Source organism: Mesoplodon densirostris, chromosome 1, assembly GCF_025265405.1.
Source record: "Mesoplodon densirostris isolate mMesDen1 chromosome 1, mMesDen1 primary haplotype, whole genome shotgun sequence".
In the NCBI taxonomy this organism is placed as follows: domain Eukaryota; kingdom Metazoa; phylum Chordata; class Mammalia; order Artiodactyla; family Ziphiidae; genus Mesoplodon; species Mesoplodon densirostris.
The window spans coordinates 57,264,162-57,277,943 of NC_082661.1; the positions used below are offsets into that span (position 1 = coordinate 57,264,162).

General features: G+C 46.7%; 1 protein-coding gene across 4 annotated transcripts in view; it reads left to right on the forward strand.

The window, feature by feature from the left end:
* The first annotated feature begins 4,097 nt into the window (after positions 1-4,097).
* The window catches only part of ADGRA3 (adhesion G protein-coupled receptor A3), a 125,934-nt gene continuing 116,249 nt past the window's right edge, over positions 4,098-13,782 (forward strand). For 2 of the 4 annotated variants that reach the window (XM_060103610.1, XM_060103619.1), the window contains exon 1: positions 4,098-4,562. In XM_060103610.1, coding sequence (XP_059959593.1) covers positions 4,321-4,562 — 242 coding nt within the window. In that variant the 5' untranslated portion in view covers positions 4,098-4,320. The remainder of the gene's footprint in view (positions 4,563-13,782) is intronic. The other 2 variants (XM_060103591.1, XM_060103601.1) reach the window with 1 other exon arrangement.

A 13,782-nucleotide genomic window follows, 5' to 3' on the forward strand; every position in this document is an offset into this window, starting at 1 on the left:
AAAATAAGTCCAGAGGCTTGACTGGCAGCTCAACTATGACCTCAGGGACCCAATTTTTTTTGGGGGGGCGTGGTCTTTCCATTTCTTCCTATGATTTTGGAGTTTTCCTTTATGCTTTTTGCCTTGTGGTCTCAAAAGATCTGCTTCGGTTCCATGTATCATGTTCTCACAGTACCATTTCCAAAGCAAGAAGGATGAGGGTGGCGAGAGGGATATTCTCTTGCAAGTCTCTTTTTATCACACACAGAATTTCTATCCTGAAGATCCTCAGCAGGCTTCCCCTCAGATTGGTATTGAAGAGTAGAACTTTCTGTGATGTTGGAACTATTCCATAGCTTGTGCTGCCCAAAATGGTATCCACCAGCCACATATAGCTAGTGAGCACTTTAATTATGGCTAGTGTGACTAAGGAATAGAATTTTTAGTTTATTTAATTTTAATTAATTTGAATTTAAATTTAAACACGTGTCTAGTATCTACCATATTGCACAACCTTCGATTCTTTTTGGCTAGAACTAGATTATGGCCATCAGTAGTTGCCAGGGAGGCTGGGGAAATGATTATGTAGCTTTTTCAGCCTCCAAGGGAGGAAAAGTTTGGGGGTGGCTCTTTGGCAGCAACTAATGGAGTCTGCCATAAAAAGCAAATAAGACAAAGCATCATAGAGCTGGTATTGTAATGGGGGAGGCTAACAACATAAAACTATAAACAAATTTTAACAGGTAGCCATCTTTAGGTTTAAACAAGCCCTGTTATCTAGTTCAGTCTAGATGATTGGTCTAGATTCTAGATTAATGTAATAGGGAGTGATTGAAGGTGGGAGGGAGTAATTTAAGAAGGGGTGGGAAAAATTCTCTAGGAGCTCATAGTCTGGTAGAAAAGGAAGAAGACAGGAACATAAAATAAATTGTTAATAAATAGGGTGGTATATATGTATATACATCCACATATTTATTGCATATATAAATTGTATATTTTTACACGTATACATAGTTAATACGGAGTCTATAGTAGGAAGATAAACAAAGCATCTTTGAGTGTTTCTCTGGTATCTACTACAAGCCTTACATAACATAGCAAGACAGGATTCGCAGCCTAGAAGCCTTGGAATGTGGTCCATCTACAATCCTTAAAGCAACAGTTGACGCAATACAGCTTTACAGGACTACATGTACAAGAATATGGTTAATGAGTGATTTCTCAAAGGGTTCCTATAGGATGTTCTCAAGTGGGATAATCAAAACCACTGTGAGAACTTTGAAAGGACCCATTAAGTCCTGTAACTTCAAATGGTATGATGTTCTTGATGCCTGAGGGGGCATCAGCAGTAATAGACCTGTCTGACAAGAGGCTGTCAGGGCTGGGGCAGCTTAATTAAAGCGAAGATTCTGGTGTGACTGAAGGTAAATGATGGTAAGTTTCAGCAGTATCATCCTCAAAGATCTTTGTAAGTGGGGAAAGGACCATTTGCTATGTCCTTACAAACCCATGCTGGTACAGAATGATGATAACTCAGGGTTGTGTGCATTCCAAGGACTACCGGGTTGAAAGATATACTTTCTAAAGCCCTTTAATATACTGTACTACTATTTTGCGATCTGTAGTGATTCTCATTTTCAAAGATAGAATTAGTGATTTCTGTGCAAGAATGGTTGAAATTATCCATATAATAAAGCATTTCCTCCATAATTCTCCTTGGATTCATGATACTTCTTGAGATATCTCTTTGTCTTATAATTCTGTACTTTATACAACTTTCTCAACTACAGTGAAGTAAAAAGAGGATATGTATCAAACTGATGTTAGTACTCATGGTAAACAAATATAAAAACAGACATGCACATTTATGTCAACTATAGGCTGAAATAGAGTATGTGAAGATATTCACAGATTCTGAGTTCACATGACAATTTGTAGCTATGGCAATAGTAATGTGGCTAATAAACTTCCATATTGCTATAGTAAGAAGTTTTTATCTCTATAAAGAAAACAGATGATGATGGTGATGATTTTGTTAGGGAATAAGAATTCTTTAAATAAATTCAAGAGAATTTATTTAATCTCACCACTTAAGTTTATTTATAGATTTAAAGCTACTTAGTGGTGATGATGATCTCCCACTTTTTCTATCCATCAGTGTCAAGAACTGCACTGTTCAACAGGGTAGCCTCTAAACACCTTGGACTATTTAAATTTGAATTTAAATTAATTAAAATTAAATAAGGTGAAAAATTACCTTCTGACCCTACTTTAGCTACATTTCAAGTGTTAAATAGCCACCTGCTGCCACCATATTGGACAGCGCAGATCTAGAACATTTCTAACACAGAATGCACTATTAGCAATGGACACATGGGCTCACATCGTTGATTTTCAAAAAACGTCGATAAAATGAAGCATTATTCAACTTAATGCAATAGTGTGTGTTAAACAAAGGCCATTTATTTACTGTTGAGGAAGTTCTAGACATACAGAGATTCCTAGGAATCGGTCCCTAAGATAGACTCTGTCGGGGCCTTAGGCAGTAATGACCTTAGACTCAGGCAAGAAAAACCCTGCCCTGGCTCTGCATTTTAGAGGGCATCATCCTAGCTCTCCTCCCCAAGGGGCGAAAAATCTCCAGGGCCAAGGGATGTGTTCTCCAAGAGCCTGTGTTCCCTTTCTATTTCTAGACCTTGTCCAAGGAGCCCAGGACCCTGGAATTCACTGATCGAAAATTCCCAAGGCTACTTCCAGGGCCTGAGCAGCCCTCTTCCCAGAACTGTCCTCCCAAGGGAGGACCTCACAACCGGTGTATGCACTCCTAGGCCTGAGGGGTTGCCAAGGGGTGGCTGTTTGAGGGTGTGCAGGGAGCTTGGCTGAGTGGGCTGGGGCGTCCACACGTGTGCGGAAAGCCCCTCTTATTCATCAATGGAGCTGGCACAGGAAGCAAAAGTGATGAGACTGAGGGCTGGGGTCTGGCTCTTCCCTCCTTGCCATGTATGGGGTGGTGCTCCAATGTAACTAAGAGCTCTGTGCACACGCCTGGCCTTCCAGGTCGTTATTAAGGTATATTTTTCAAGGTAGGAGCATAGCATATATTTTATTTGTAAGTTTGATATATTCCTTGTAAATATTTAAAAATAGGGTACGTGAACCCCGGTCTTGCACATGTTAGGGCGGGGCTGGCCATCTTCCCTAGAATAATCGATTCAGCTGGGGTTTCTTGGCTGGTTTGCTCACAATTGCTCTAACTGGTTACATCTGAGGTATCTTTGGATGCCAGAGGGAAATTGCTTTTTCTAAAGGCTGCGGGTCCAGAGAGGCCCCGATGCATCCTTTGAAAGGGTGGGTTATAAGTGGAACTGCTGAAGGCCAGAAACGGCTTTGGAGGGTCCTCTTTCCGGGAGAGGAACGTGTTCCTAGCTCTACTGTGTTCGGGACAAATGAGACCAAGGTGTGCGAAGAGAAGGCTCGCGATCCCTGCGTGGGGAGAGAGGTGGGAAGGCGAGTCCTTTGAAGATAGCTGGTTTGGGGCACTACCTCTCGCCTTGCCTCTCTCTAAAGAAATTCAGCCCTGCTCTCCTCCCTCATCCCAAGCCTGGGACTGGGGCTCGCCGGGTGGTACGGGCGGCCCCCAGGGGCGCACAGGGCGCCTTTGTCTGTAGGGCGGCGAAGGAGGAGGAGGGAAGCGTGCCAGACAGTGGCCACTGTGGCTGGAGTTTGGGCTAGAACTTTCTTCCGCCCTCTCCACGAGTTACCGTACTCCCGCGGGCCCACAACTCCTGCCCGGAAGCCGGGCACGCGTGGGGTCGTGGACACGCGACGGGCGGCGCTGGCCTGGAAGCGCCAACCTCCTTCCCGGAGCCCCGGGCGGCGGGCGCTGAGAGGACAGGAGACCACGAGGTGGAGGAGGAGGAGAAAAAGGAGGAGGAGAAAGAAGGGAAGGAGGAGGGGGGAGGAGGGGGGAGGAGGGGAGGAAGGGGGGAGGTGGGGGAGGAGAAAGGGCGGGGGCGGCGGCAGGCGGGGAGGAGCCGCCACGGGCAGTGGCCGGGGGAGGCGGAGGCGGAGGTGGAGGAGGGGGCGGTGCTCCAGCTCGGCCGTAGAGCGGCGCAGGGACCCGCGCGGCCGTGACCCGGCGGCCACCCAGAGGCCGAGCGCGGCCGCAGCGGACAAAGGAGCATGTCGGCGCGGAGGAGGGAGCGTCCTCCGGCCGCCACAAGGCTCCGGGCGCCTCCGGGCCCGCGCTGCGCTCCCGTCCGCCCGGGCGCCGGGGCGGCCCGCTAGGCCAGTGCTCCGCCGCTCGGCCGGCAGGCCCCGACCCGCCACCCAGCCCGCAGCATGGAGCCGCCCGAGCGCCTGCGGGGCCGCGCGCCGCCGCCTCTGTTGCTGCCGCTGGCTCTGCTCGCGCTGCTGGGAGGCGGCGGCGGGGCCGCGGCGCTGCCTCCGGGCTGCAAGCACGACGGGCGGCCCCGAGGGGCCGGCAGGGCGGCGGGCGCCGCCGAGGGCAAGGTGGTGTGCAGCAGCCTGGAGCTCGCGCAGGTCCTGCCCCCGGACACGCTGCCCAACCGCACGGTCACCCTGTGAGTAGCCCGCGGGGCGCCGCTCTGCCCAAGCGCCCGGTCCCCTCCCTCCTTCCCTGCCGGCGCTCTCTGTCGTGCCGCTTCTCTCTCCGCGCGACTTGCAAAAGGGTCCCGCCGGCACCCCTATGCCTTTGTGTGAATGAAGCTGCGGGCAGGGCTGATGCTGGGCAAGCCCTGGGGGGCTCGGCCGGGGCGCGTTTCTGCGGCAGGCGAGCAGATGTGTCCCCGAGCTGCCTCTGAGCTCCGCTAGTTTGCAAAGTAAAAGTTTTCGGGTTCCCCGCGCGGTCCGGGCGCGGCGCTTTTGAGCTGCGCGGTGCCACGTGAGGATGCAAGTAAACAGGCAGTCCGCAGAGTTAAAGCTCATTCATCCTGTGCGTGGGCTGCCGGAAAACACAGTGCTAGGTTAGATTCGCCAGTCCTTCAGCTTCTTGAAACTTAAGTTACTTGGACGCAAGTTTGCAGGATACTAAAGCAACACGAGAACTTTGAATGCCCCGGTGTGTGATCCCCAAACCCCCAGACTGTTTCCTTCGCTTTTGCCATCTTAGTTTTATTACAGTTAAAGAGCACCTTTTAAAATAGAGTTGTTTTTAAGGGCCAGAAATATATTTCTGGAATATATGATGAAATCGTGCACCTTCCAGCTCCGTTTTCTTGAGTGTGAGCGCTCATCTTTTTAAAAGCCGAGAACTTCGGATTTGCAAACTGTGGGTTTGCTGAGCCTTGCAACTCAAGGACTTGATTTTCAGATTGAGTTTCCACCTGGAAGGAAAAATTTTTGGTCTCGTTACTCAGTTTGTGTTACGATTCACTGTCCAGTTTTGCAAGCGTGGTTCTGCCAATTCTAGCTGAACCCGTGACCCCAGTGACTCTTGATTTTATTTTCTGAACAACGAATTGGTTTGGGAAGGCTTGAAAGTGTTTCTAATGGGTATTTTGCCGAACTGAAATATGAGTCCCTCGGCGCCGTCTTCCTCTATGTTGTTGTTTTGGTTGGTTCCCTAAAAAAGAATCAAGGCTGCCACTATAAAAACATGAAGGCAAGGGAAGCAGCATGACCTTTGAAAGAACTTAAACTGCGGTTTTTAATTTAACCCCAAAATATGTTTTTTAATTTAACACAAATTAACCCAAGCAGGATTGATGGGTACAGATTTCATTACCAACACCTTTGTTCTTCATTGCCATTTGTTTGAATTAGGAAAGATGTAACACAGGAAAATTGTGTGTTTCTGTTGATGGAGGCCCGAAAATGGTAAAAGTTTTTGTTTTGTTTGATTTCCTTTACCAGCACTCGACCATTTGGTAGCGGCAGCAGCTGTATTTATTTCTTAGCCAGATTCTTTGAAGTGGATATTTTGGGTATGGGACCATAATTACAGTCTGGAGTCAAGTGGAGAAAACCTTTGTGTTGCCCAACTCCCTTGTTACTCTGAAGAAATTAGTCATCATACATTTGGGTTCTGGATCAGTGGCACTTAAGCTGATTCAAGTTTAGGTCGAGTTTTTCTGAATTGTCAACAGTGGATGAAAGCAGCTACTTTAAATTGTTGATTTTGCGGGGGGAAAAAGTTGATATTATAGAAAATCACTTTTCAGCATATTATCAAACTATTTCACTGAATTTTTTTGAGCTGATTAAAATATAAGTGCCTTTGAAATGCCATTTTAATCCTTTTTTTAAACTTGAAAGCTCTTTAGATAAAAGTAAAATTAATAAAATTTATTCAGTGAATGGGAAGAAATTATAATTTATTTAAGGATCATATAAAGTTGATGTTCTAGATGAAGTTGGTTCAAGATGTATCAGACCTGGTAGAGGGTCTTCTGGGCCAGTTTCCTCATTTTATTAGGGAATAAATCAGAGGGTCGCCATGGATAAGTGACTTGTCCAAGTTCCCATGGTGAGCGCCTGGCAAGGGGTCCGTGTCCCAGATCCCTGCCCTGCAGTTCAGATGCTTTCTCATCATCACCCCTTGTCTTCATCTTCCTTCTTAGTTCAACACGGTTTTTTTAATTGAACTGAGGTCGTGGGCAGTATGTTGAGGTTTGGACTAGGTGTTAGTTTCCTAGGACTATGGTAAATTACCACAAATTTGACGGCTTAAACAACAAATTTCTTCTCTTGCAGTGCTGGAGGTCAGAAGTGTGAAATCAAGGGTTTCAGCAGGGCCATGCTCCCTCCAAAGGCTCTGGGGGAGAATCCTTGATTCTTTCAGCTTCTGACATTACTTGGCTTGTGGCAACCCAACTCCGATCTCTGCCTCTGTCTTCGCATGGCCTTCCCTTTGTGTGTCTCTCAAATACTCTTCTTTCTCTTCTAAGACACCAGTCATTAAATTTAGGGTCCACCCGAAGTCCAGGATGATCTCATCTAGAGATCTGTGGCTTAGTTACATCTGCAAAGACCCTGTTTCCAAACAAGGTTACTTTCAGAGGTATAGGGCTGAGAACTTGGACCTATGGCTTTGGGAGACACTCACCTTTCGGTTCACTACAAAATATAGATTAAAAACATCTTTCTTCTCCAGGAACTTACGGTATTTGGGGAGAGAGATTCATGAATAAGTCTCAGGACAGTATGGTAAACGGTCTAATATCAGGGTGCACAAGTAGAAAAAGGAACCCAGAAGAGGGCAACCGAGGCCCCTTTAGGGCATAGTGGGTGGGATGGAGGATCTGAGGATCCAGAGCCAATTTGAGAAGGATGAGAAAGATGATAGTGAAGGAAATGGTGAGGCAATGAGGGGATGGAAGGTGGGAGCCCCCAGCATGCCCATGGGTGTGGAGATGCTTGTGAAGCCATGCATTTAATATTGCTTGAAAGTCAAGGGCAAGTATCTAGTGCCTGGAGTGGTGGTGGTGGCGTTGGGGCGCGGTGGGAGGCAGGTCAAGGTCGGACAGGCTCTCTGGTTGGAGTTTTCATTCCTTAGGTGTGGCCAAGCATTTTCAGCTCAGCTGTGATGCAGGTGTTGCATGGACAGTTGATAGGGGTTGAAAGGAGGGCAAAGATTGGATAGAAGTTTTCTTTTTTCTTTTTTTAATAATGAAAAATAAGGCCTTTTCTACTTAGTGGATGAACTGGACTTCAATATATTGATAGCTTAAAGCTCAGATCTTTCAACTGTCTTAGTGAACAACACATTTTCATAGCCATGTTTCTAGAGAGGTCTGGCAGAAATCAGCTTGACCTGTTTTTTGTATCTCATGTAGCCTTTTGTATTAAAGGATTAAATTCCATTTATTATTCTTATACACACGTGGAATAAAAATTTAACTGCATTTAATGTTTTTGTTGGAAATCTGTTTACTTTATTCCTATGTTTTATATGAGATGCTCAATATTAAGTTTTAAAAATTCTGAGGACATCAGTGGTAGAAGGTTGTACAGATTTAGCCCTGCTTTTCCAGCGGTGTTTTCCTCATGATGCTACATGGCGATTCTACTTCATCAAATGTTATGTTTGTTTGCTATCAGAAAACTGATAATTGGACGTCACCAGCGTATGCAGCTCAGTGCCAGGTACACAAAAAGAAGTGCTTGTATTGTTTGGAAACTTAAACCTGGTTGGAGAGAGAAGATTTGCACTAAAGCAAAGCAGAAATCTCAGGAACAATCACAAAATGTCTGTAATTAAGTAATAAATCCTGTACTGCTGATTGTTTAAATGCTTTAGGAAGCCTGAAAAGAGGAGAGAGCAGTGGGGCTGTGGAGGCATTGGAAGAGTTTTTCAATTTCTTGGAGGAGTTAGGACTTGAGCATGGCCCAAGGGGAGTGAAAGATGGGGTTTTGGGGGTGGGGGGAGGGCATTCTGCAGTAACAGAGAGGGGTGGTGACGGACTGGCCCCACTGAAATGCAGAGAGGGTTTTTGGAACCATTGGTCTATCCATGGTATTTCAAGCACGGGTCTGGTCGAGGTCAGTTAGGGGAGAGTGTACAGATGGGAGGAGGAGGGGGCCCAGGCTGAAGCCTCCTGGAGCAGTGGAAGAGCCTGAGCAGGAAGGAGCCTCTGGTGAGGTAGCAGGAGCACCTGGGGAGTATCTGGTCATAGAAGCCAAGAGAAGTTCAGGTTTGAAGACAGGAATTGGGGGCGCCCCAGTTGAGAGACGCTGAGAGATGAGGAACAGTAAAACCAAGCTGGATTTGACAGCCTGGCGCTTTGGTGCCCTCCGTGGATTAGAGGCTGCGGAAGGCAGGTTGGGGTGGATTGAAGGGAGAACAGGGTGAGGATGGTGGTGATAGCACCTCGATGAGGAAGAAGTTTGGTGTGAAGGAAAGAGAACGTTAGCGCCTGAGTATGGTTGGGAATAGTTGGGGAGAGGGCGAAATGCACGATGGAAGGTGAGATGGGATGGGAGCTGGAGTGCAGGTGGGAGGTTTGGTTTTTGATGCAGCAGGATGTCCCATCCCCACATGGTGAAAGGAGGGAGCGCAGGCAGAAAGGCAGGCAGGAGGCTGTGGGCAGGGCAGGTGGGATGAAGAGGGCTTTGCTGCCCCCTTGCTTTTATTTTCTTAAAGACCTAGAGGCAGGGTGAGGGAGGAGGGGTGAGTAGATGGTGTGAAGAGGAAGGTGAAAGAGGAGTGAAGTGGTTCTTTTGGAAAGTGAGAGAGTGACCGTCCTGGGGATGGCAGAAATGTCACCGGAGTGGAGTTGTGTCCATTTTGCCTTGTGATCCAGTTCAAAGGGAGATGGTCAGTGCTGTTATTTCTCTCCAGCTGCATTCAGTTTAGAGATGAGGAGTGTTGGGATTAGCCAGGCTGCTGCTTTGCCAGGTGAGGGCAACAGAGGGAGAGAAGAAGTAGGGTGATTTTTGTTGTTGCTGTTTTCGGCCACGCTGCCGCGGCTCGCAGGATCCTAGTCCCCCGACCAGGGACCGAACCCGGGCCCTCGGCAGTGAAAGCAGAGTCCTAACAACTGGACCGCCAGGGAATTCCCAAGGAGCAGGGTGATTTTAATGAACAGCCCCCAAAGCTGTCGTGGCCTGAATTCTTGTGGGTCATGGGTAAGGTTTTTAATCTTTGAATGCGAGGTCTCCTATACCTCTGTAGCTGTATTTCCCGATACTCAGCACAACTTTTTTCCACATGCACATCTATTGAGACACTGTTAATTTTGTAGGCACAGTGCTGAGTGCTAGGTATTCAGGGATAAAATAAGACATGATTCTTTCATTCAAGGATCAGTCTTATACACAAATTCTCTGCTTAACCAAAGTGTGCATCTCATTGTCCCCTGAGCAGATTTGTATTTTGCTTCCTGTGTGCCTTGGCTAAGTCTGCCGCTCTCTCCTGGTATCCCTTTTCTGGTAGATTGTGGGTCCTTCTCAATCCAGCTCATCTGCTATGAACTCTTCTTTCCCTCTTCCAGTGCTCTGATCCTTCCCTAACGCTTCATATCTGTGCTCTTCTGTCACTTTATAGGATACCTGATGCTCTCATAATGCACAAGCCCTCAAAGGGCTCTGAGACCTCAGTGGGTGGGAACGTAATTGTCTTTATTGATAAGAGTAATGCCAATAAAGATAGGACTGTATCTTGGGAGGTCAGGACAAGTGGAGGGATGTGAATTCAAATTTTTACCGTATTATGGCAAATGAGACCATTTATTTAGTTTAGGATCAGCATTTCACAGCTGTTGGATCCCCTATTCAAGAACGGGTCTAGTAAATCTATGGACAGTTACATTTGAGCTACATGTTCTTATGTGTATGATAAGCACACACGTTAGGCAGTGTGCTGGCAAGTTGCTCAGAAATATTGCAGACTTTTGGGCAGATTTAGGCATTTGGTCCATGAAAGCAAGTCTTGAGTTTTTCCAGTGTGATGAGAAGGTTTTGCATGACCCAGCCCCTGAATCCTGTTGCTTCTTGCCCGCTTGGAGTCCTCCGGCATCAGGAGTAGATGAGAGAAGTTGGTGGGTTTGACAGTAAATCAGAAATAAAATACCAGAAACAAAAGAAAACAGGAGGGCTTCCCTGGTGGCGCAGTGGTTGAGAATCTGCCTGCTAATGCAGGGGACGAGGGTTTGAGCCCTGGTCTGGGAGGATCCCACATGCCGCGGAACAACTAGGCCCATGAGCCACAACTACTGAGCCTGTGCGTCTGGAGCTTGTCCGCAGCAAGAGAGGCCACGACGGTGAGAGGCCCGCGCACCGCGATGAAGAGTGGCCCCCGCTTGCCACAACTAGAGAAAGCCCTCGCACAGAAACGAAGACCCAACACAGCAAAAAAATAAATAAATAAATAAACTAATAAACTCCTACCCCCAACATCTAAAAAAAAAAGAAAAGAGAACAGGAACTTTCGGAAGTCCTTGCCCGAATCCAGTTATAACTTCTATTCCCAGGAGCCTGTAAAGATGGCTTTTAAAAATAGGCAAAAAAACCCCACAAAAAAAACCCAGAGTAAAAACTCTTGTAAGTCAGAAAATGACAAGTGAAGTTTCTTATAGTAGTACTCAGGGAATTTTTTTTCCCATTTAGCTGCTTCTCTGAAAGCAGTTTTTTCTGTATTGTCTGTATTCCTGTGGAGGAATCTTTAAGTCCAGAGACCGTAACGAGTTTATTGTTGTGTCAACAGTTTTCTCATAAACAGACAAAAATTAGGATACAGAATTGTTTAAATTTTAGTAACTTATTAAGTCAGTTTTTGCAAAAATTAGGAAGCTGTAGATGCAGACTTGCTCAATGAGTTTTTAATTGCTGCCTGACTAAATTTATTCTAATATAATTTTAATGCTTTATGCACGGTTTAGCTTGCATTTATGTTCAAGTGCAGACAGTTCTAGTCTGAAGAGGGAGTTTTAAAGTAAGCAGTCTCGCCCAAGCTGTTTTTCTTTCCCCCACCACTAATCTTTTAAGAAACTTTGCCTGTGTAGTGAGGGAATCTCCTGCGTGTTGGATGGGGTGGGACAGAGCTGGAGCTGGTGCCTCACAGGAGGGACACGTTTCTACTGGCCACTTGTAGTGCCATGCTGAGCACATTGCAGATATTGGGCTTTTCACTCAGGGAAACATTTCTTGTCCTCAGATCCCTCCAGTTCAGGACCTGAAGGGAGCACATGGAAGGGATTGGTATAAGAATTATTCAGGACTACCCCCTCCCCACTCCATAACCCCACCCCTCTTCCCCCAACACCCTGGTCTTCTTTTTCCTCTTTGTCTGCAGGCCTGGACTTAAATCTGTTTTCCTACATACAACAGGGGCCTTCCAAACACCAGAGCTGACTTTTGATAATCACTCTTCTCTAGTGGCTGTCTTCATAATGCCTACACTAGTTTTTAAAGGTACTTGCTTTTGCGTTCATTCAACAGATACCCACTGCCTACTCTGCTCGTGGTCAGCTTGATTTAGGCGCGCTTGTGTGACTTTTTTTTTGGCCATCAGACCTAGTCTTGTGTGCTTGTATCCCATCCTGGAACTCCACCTCTGGCCTTCCGGATGTACAATATCTGTCACACTTCTCCTGGATCTGGCTCTTTTTGATGTGATTTAACCTGCATCTTCTTCCATTGCCACACTCTGCTAAGAGAGCTGGAGATAGCAGGGGGGTAACTGGTGGACTTTCGGGAATTAGTGTAGGCAGTAGGGTTTGTAAAGGGAAATCTGCAAGACTGGTTTTAGGAACAGCCTCGCTAAAGGGAGTGATAGACCTTTTTGGTCAGTGACCACCTTTACTTTCCCATCACATCTGCCTGCCGGGCACAAAGCCTTTCCCCAACCTAGTCCGTCTCAGCTCTCCTGTAGCGCATAATCACTTCCATTATTTACAGCAGTTCTTTCCAAGCATTTTCATGCCGTGACACACACACAGTGATTATGTTTGTTTGGAGGGTGCTCCAGGCCAGAGTCCCACTGCCCCAGGCCCTGCATCCCAGCCCCGGGGTGGTCCAGTGGGGTGGGGCAGAGGCATTTATCTCCACCTCCCCCAAACCTGGCTGCTGAGCTTGCTGTTGAGATTTTCCACCTTGTGTTGCATCACCTGGGAACATTAAAAGTTCAGATGCCTGGGCCACAGATCTCGTGATCTGATTTGACTGGTCCAGGACGCGACCTGGAAGTTGGTATGTTTCACGGCTCTGCAGGTGATTCTGTTGTCACCTGGGCTGAGAACCTGTTTTCTAGCAGCACAGCGACCTGAAGGGGTAACCGTCTCCACCAGCTGCCATCTGCTGCAACAAAAGAAGGTAGAAGAAGGAGCAGAGAAACAGATTGAGGAACACGTTCTCAAAAGGGTGGCAGGGAGGGAGGGGACTGTTCCCAGGTGGAGCAAGGATGGATGAAAATCAAGAGACATTTTTAGGACAGAGAGATCTGAGAGCTTTAGGGTGGGGCCTTATTCATAAGAGAGAAGAAAAATGACTTTGTAAAGTGGCGAGCAATGTGCTGAAGTTGGATTTAATACCAAGTCATGGGGTTAAGGACAATAAAGTTTTGGAGTTGTGTTGTGGTACTAAAGGAGTGAACTGAGAAAGTCAAAGGGCAGCAAGCATTTGTCCAAACCAGTATTTGAGGGCCTGATACTCAGATGGAATAGGCAACGAAACACATATGGCCCCTGCCTCCGTCTACCTTAAATCCTTTATTTTATATTAAATTTAAAATAGAGATTTGGGGCCTCCCTGGTGGCGCAAGTGGTTGAGAGTCCGCCTGCCGATGCAGGGGATACGGGTTCGTGCCCCGGTCTGGGAGGATCCCATATGCCGCGGAGCGGCTGGGCCCGTGAGCCATGGCCGCTGAGCCTGCGCGTCCGGAGCCTGTGCTCCGCAACGGGAGAGGCCACAACAGTGAGAGGCCCACATACCGCAAAAAGAAAAAAAAAAAAAAAATAGAGATTTGTTTCCAGTAATAATGCATTACTAATATAAAATAATAAAATAGTATAGAGAAACTATGAGAGGCCCAATTCCCCAAATATCTGCCTGCTCTGGGAATTTTGTTTTTTAGTCTTTACTAGTCTGATAAGTTTAAAAAAAATGCTTCTTTTAATTTACATTCTGATTATAAGTGAAGTTTAATATAGTTTGACATGTCTACAAAAGGGTCATTTGTATTTGGCCACCTTCTCTGTACAGTTTTAGTTTCTAGTAGCTTTTTCCCTCCCCAGTTGACACTTTTTGTTTAAGCAGCTACTCCTCATCTGATAATACATTTCTTTCATTATTTTCTTACTGCTTTGGCTGGGACTAAGGAGGCAGGACTGTGGGCATCTCTGTCGT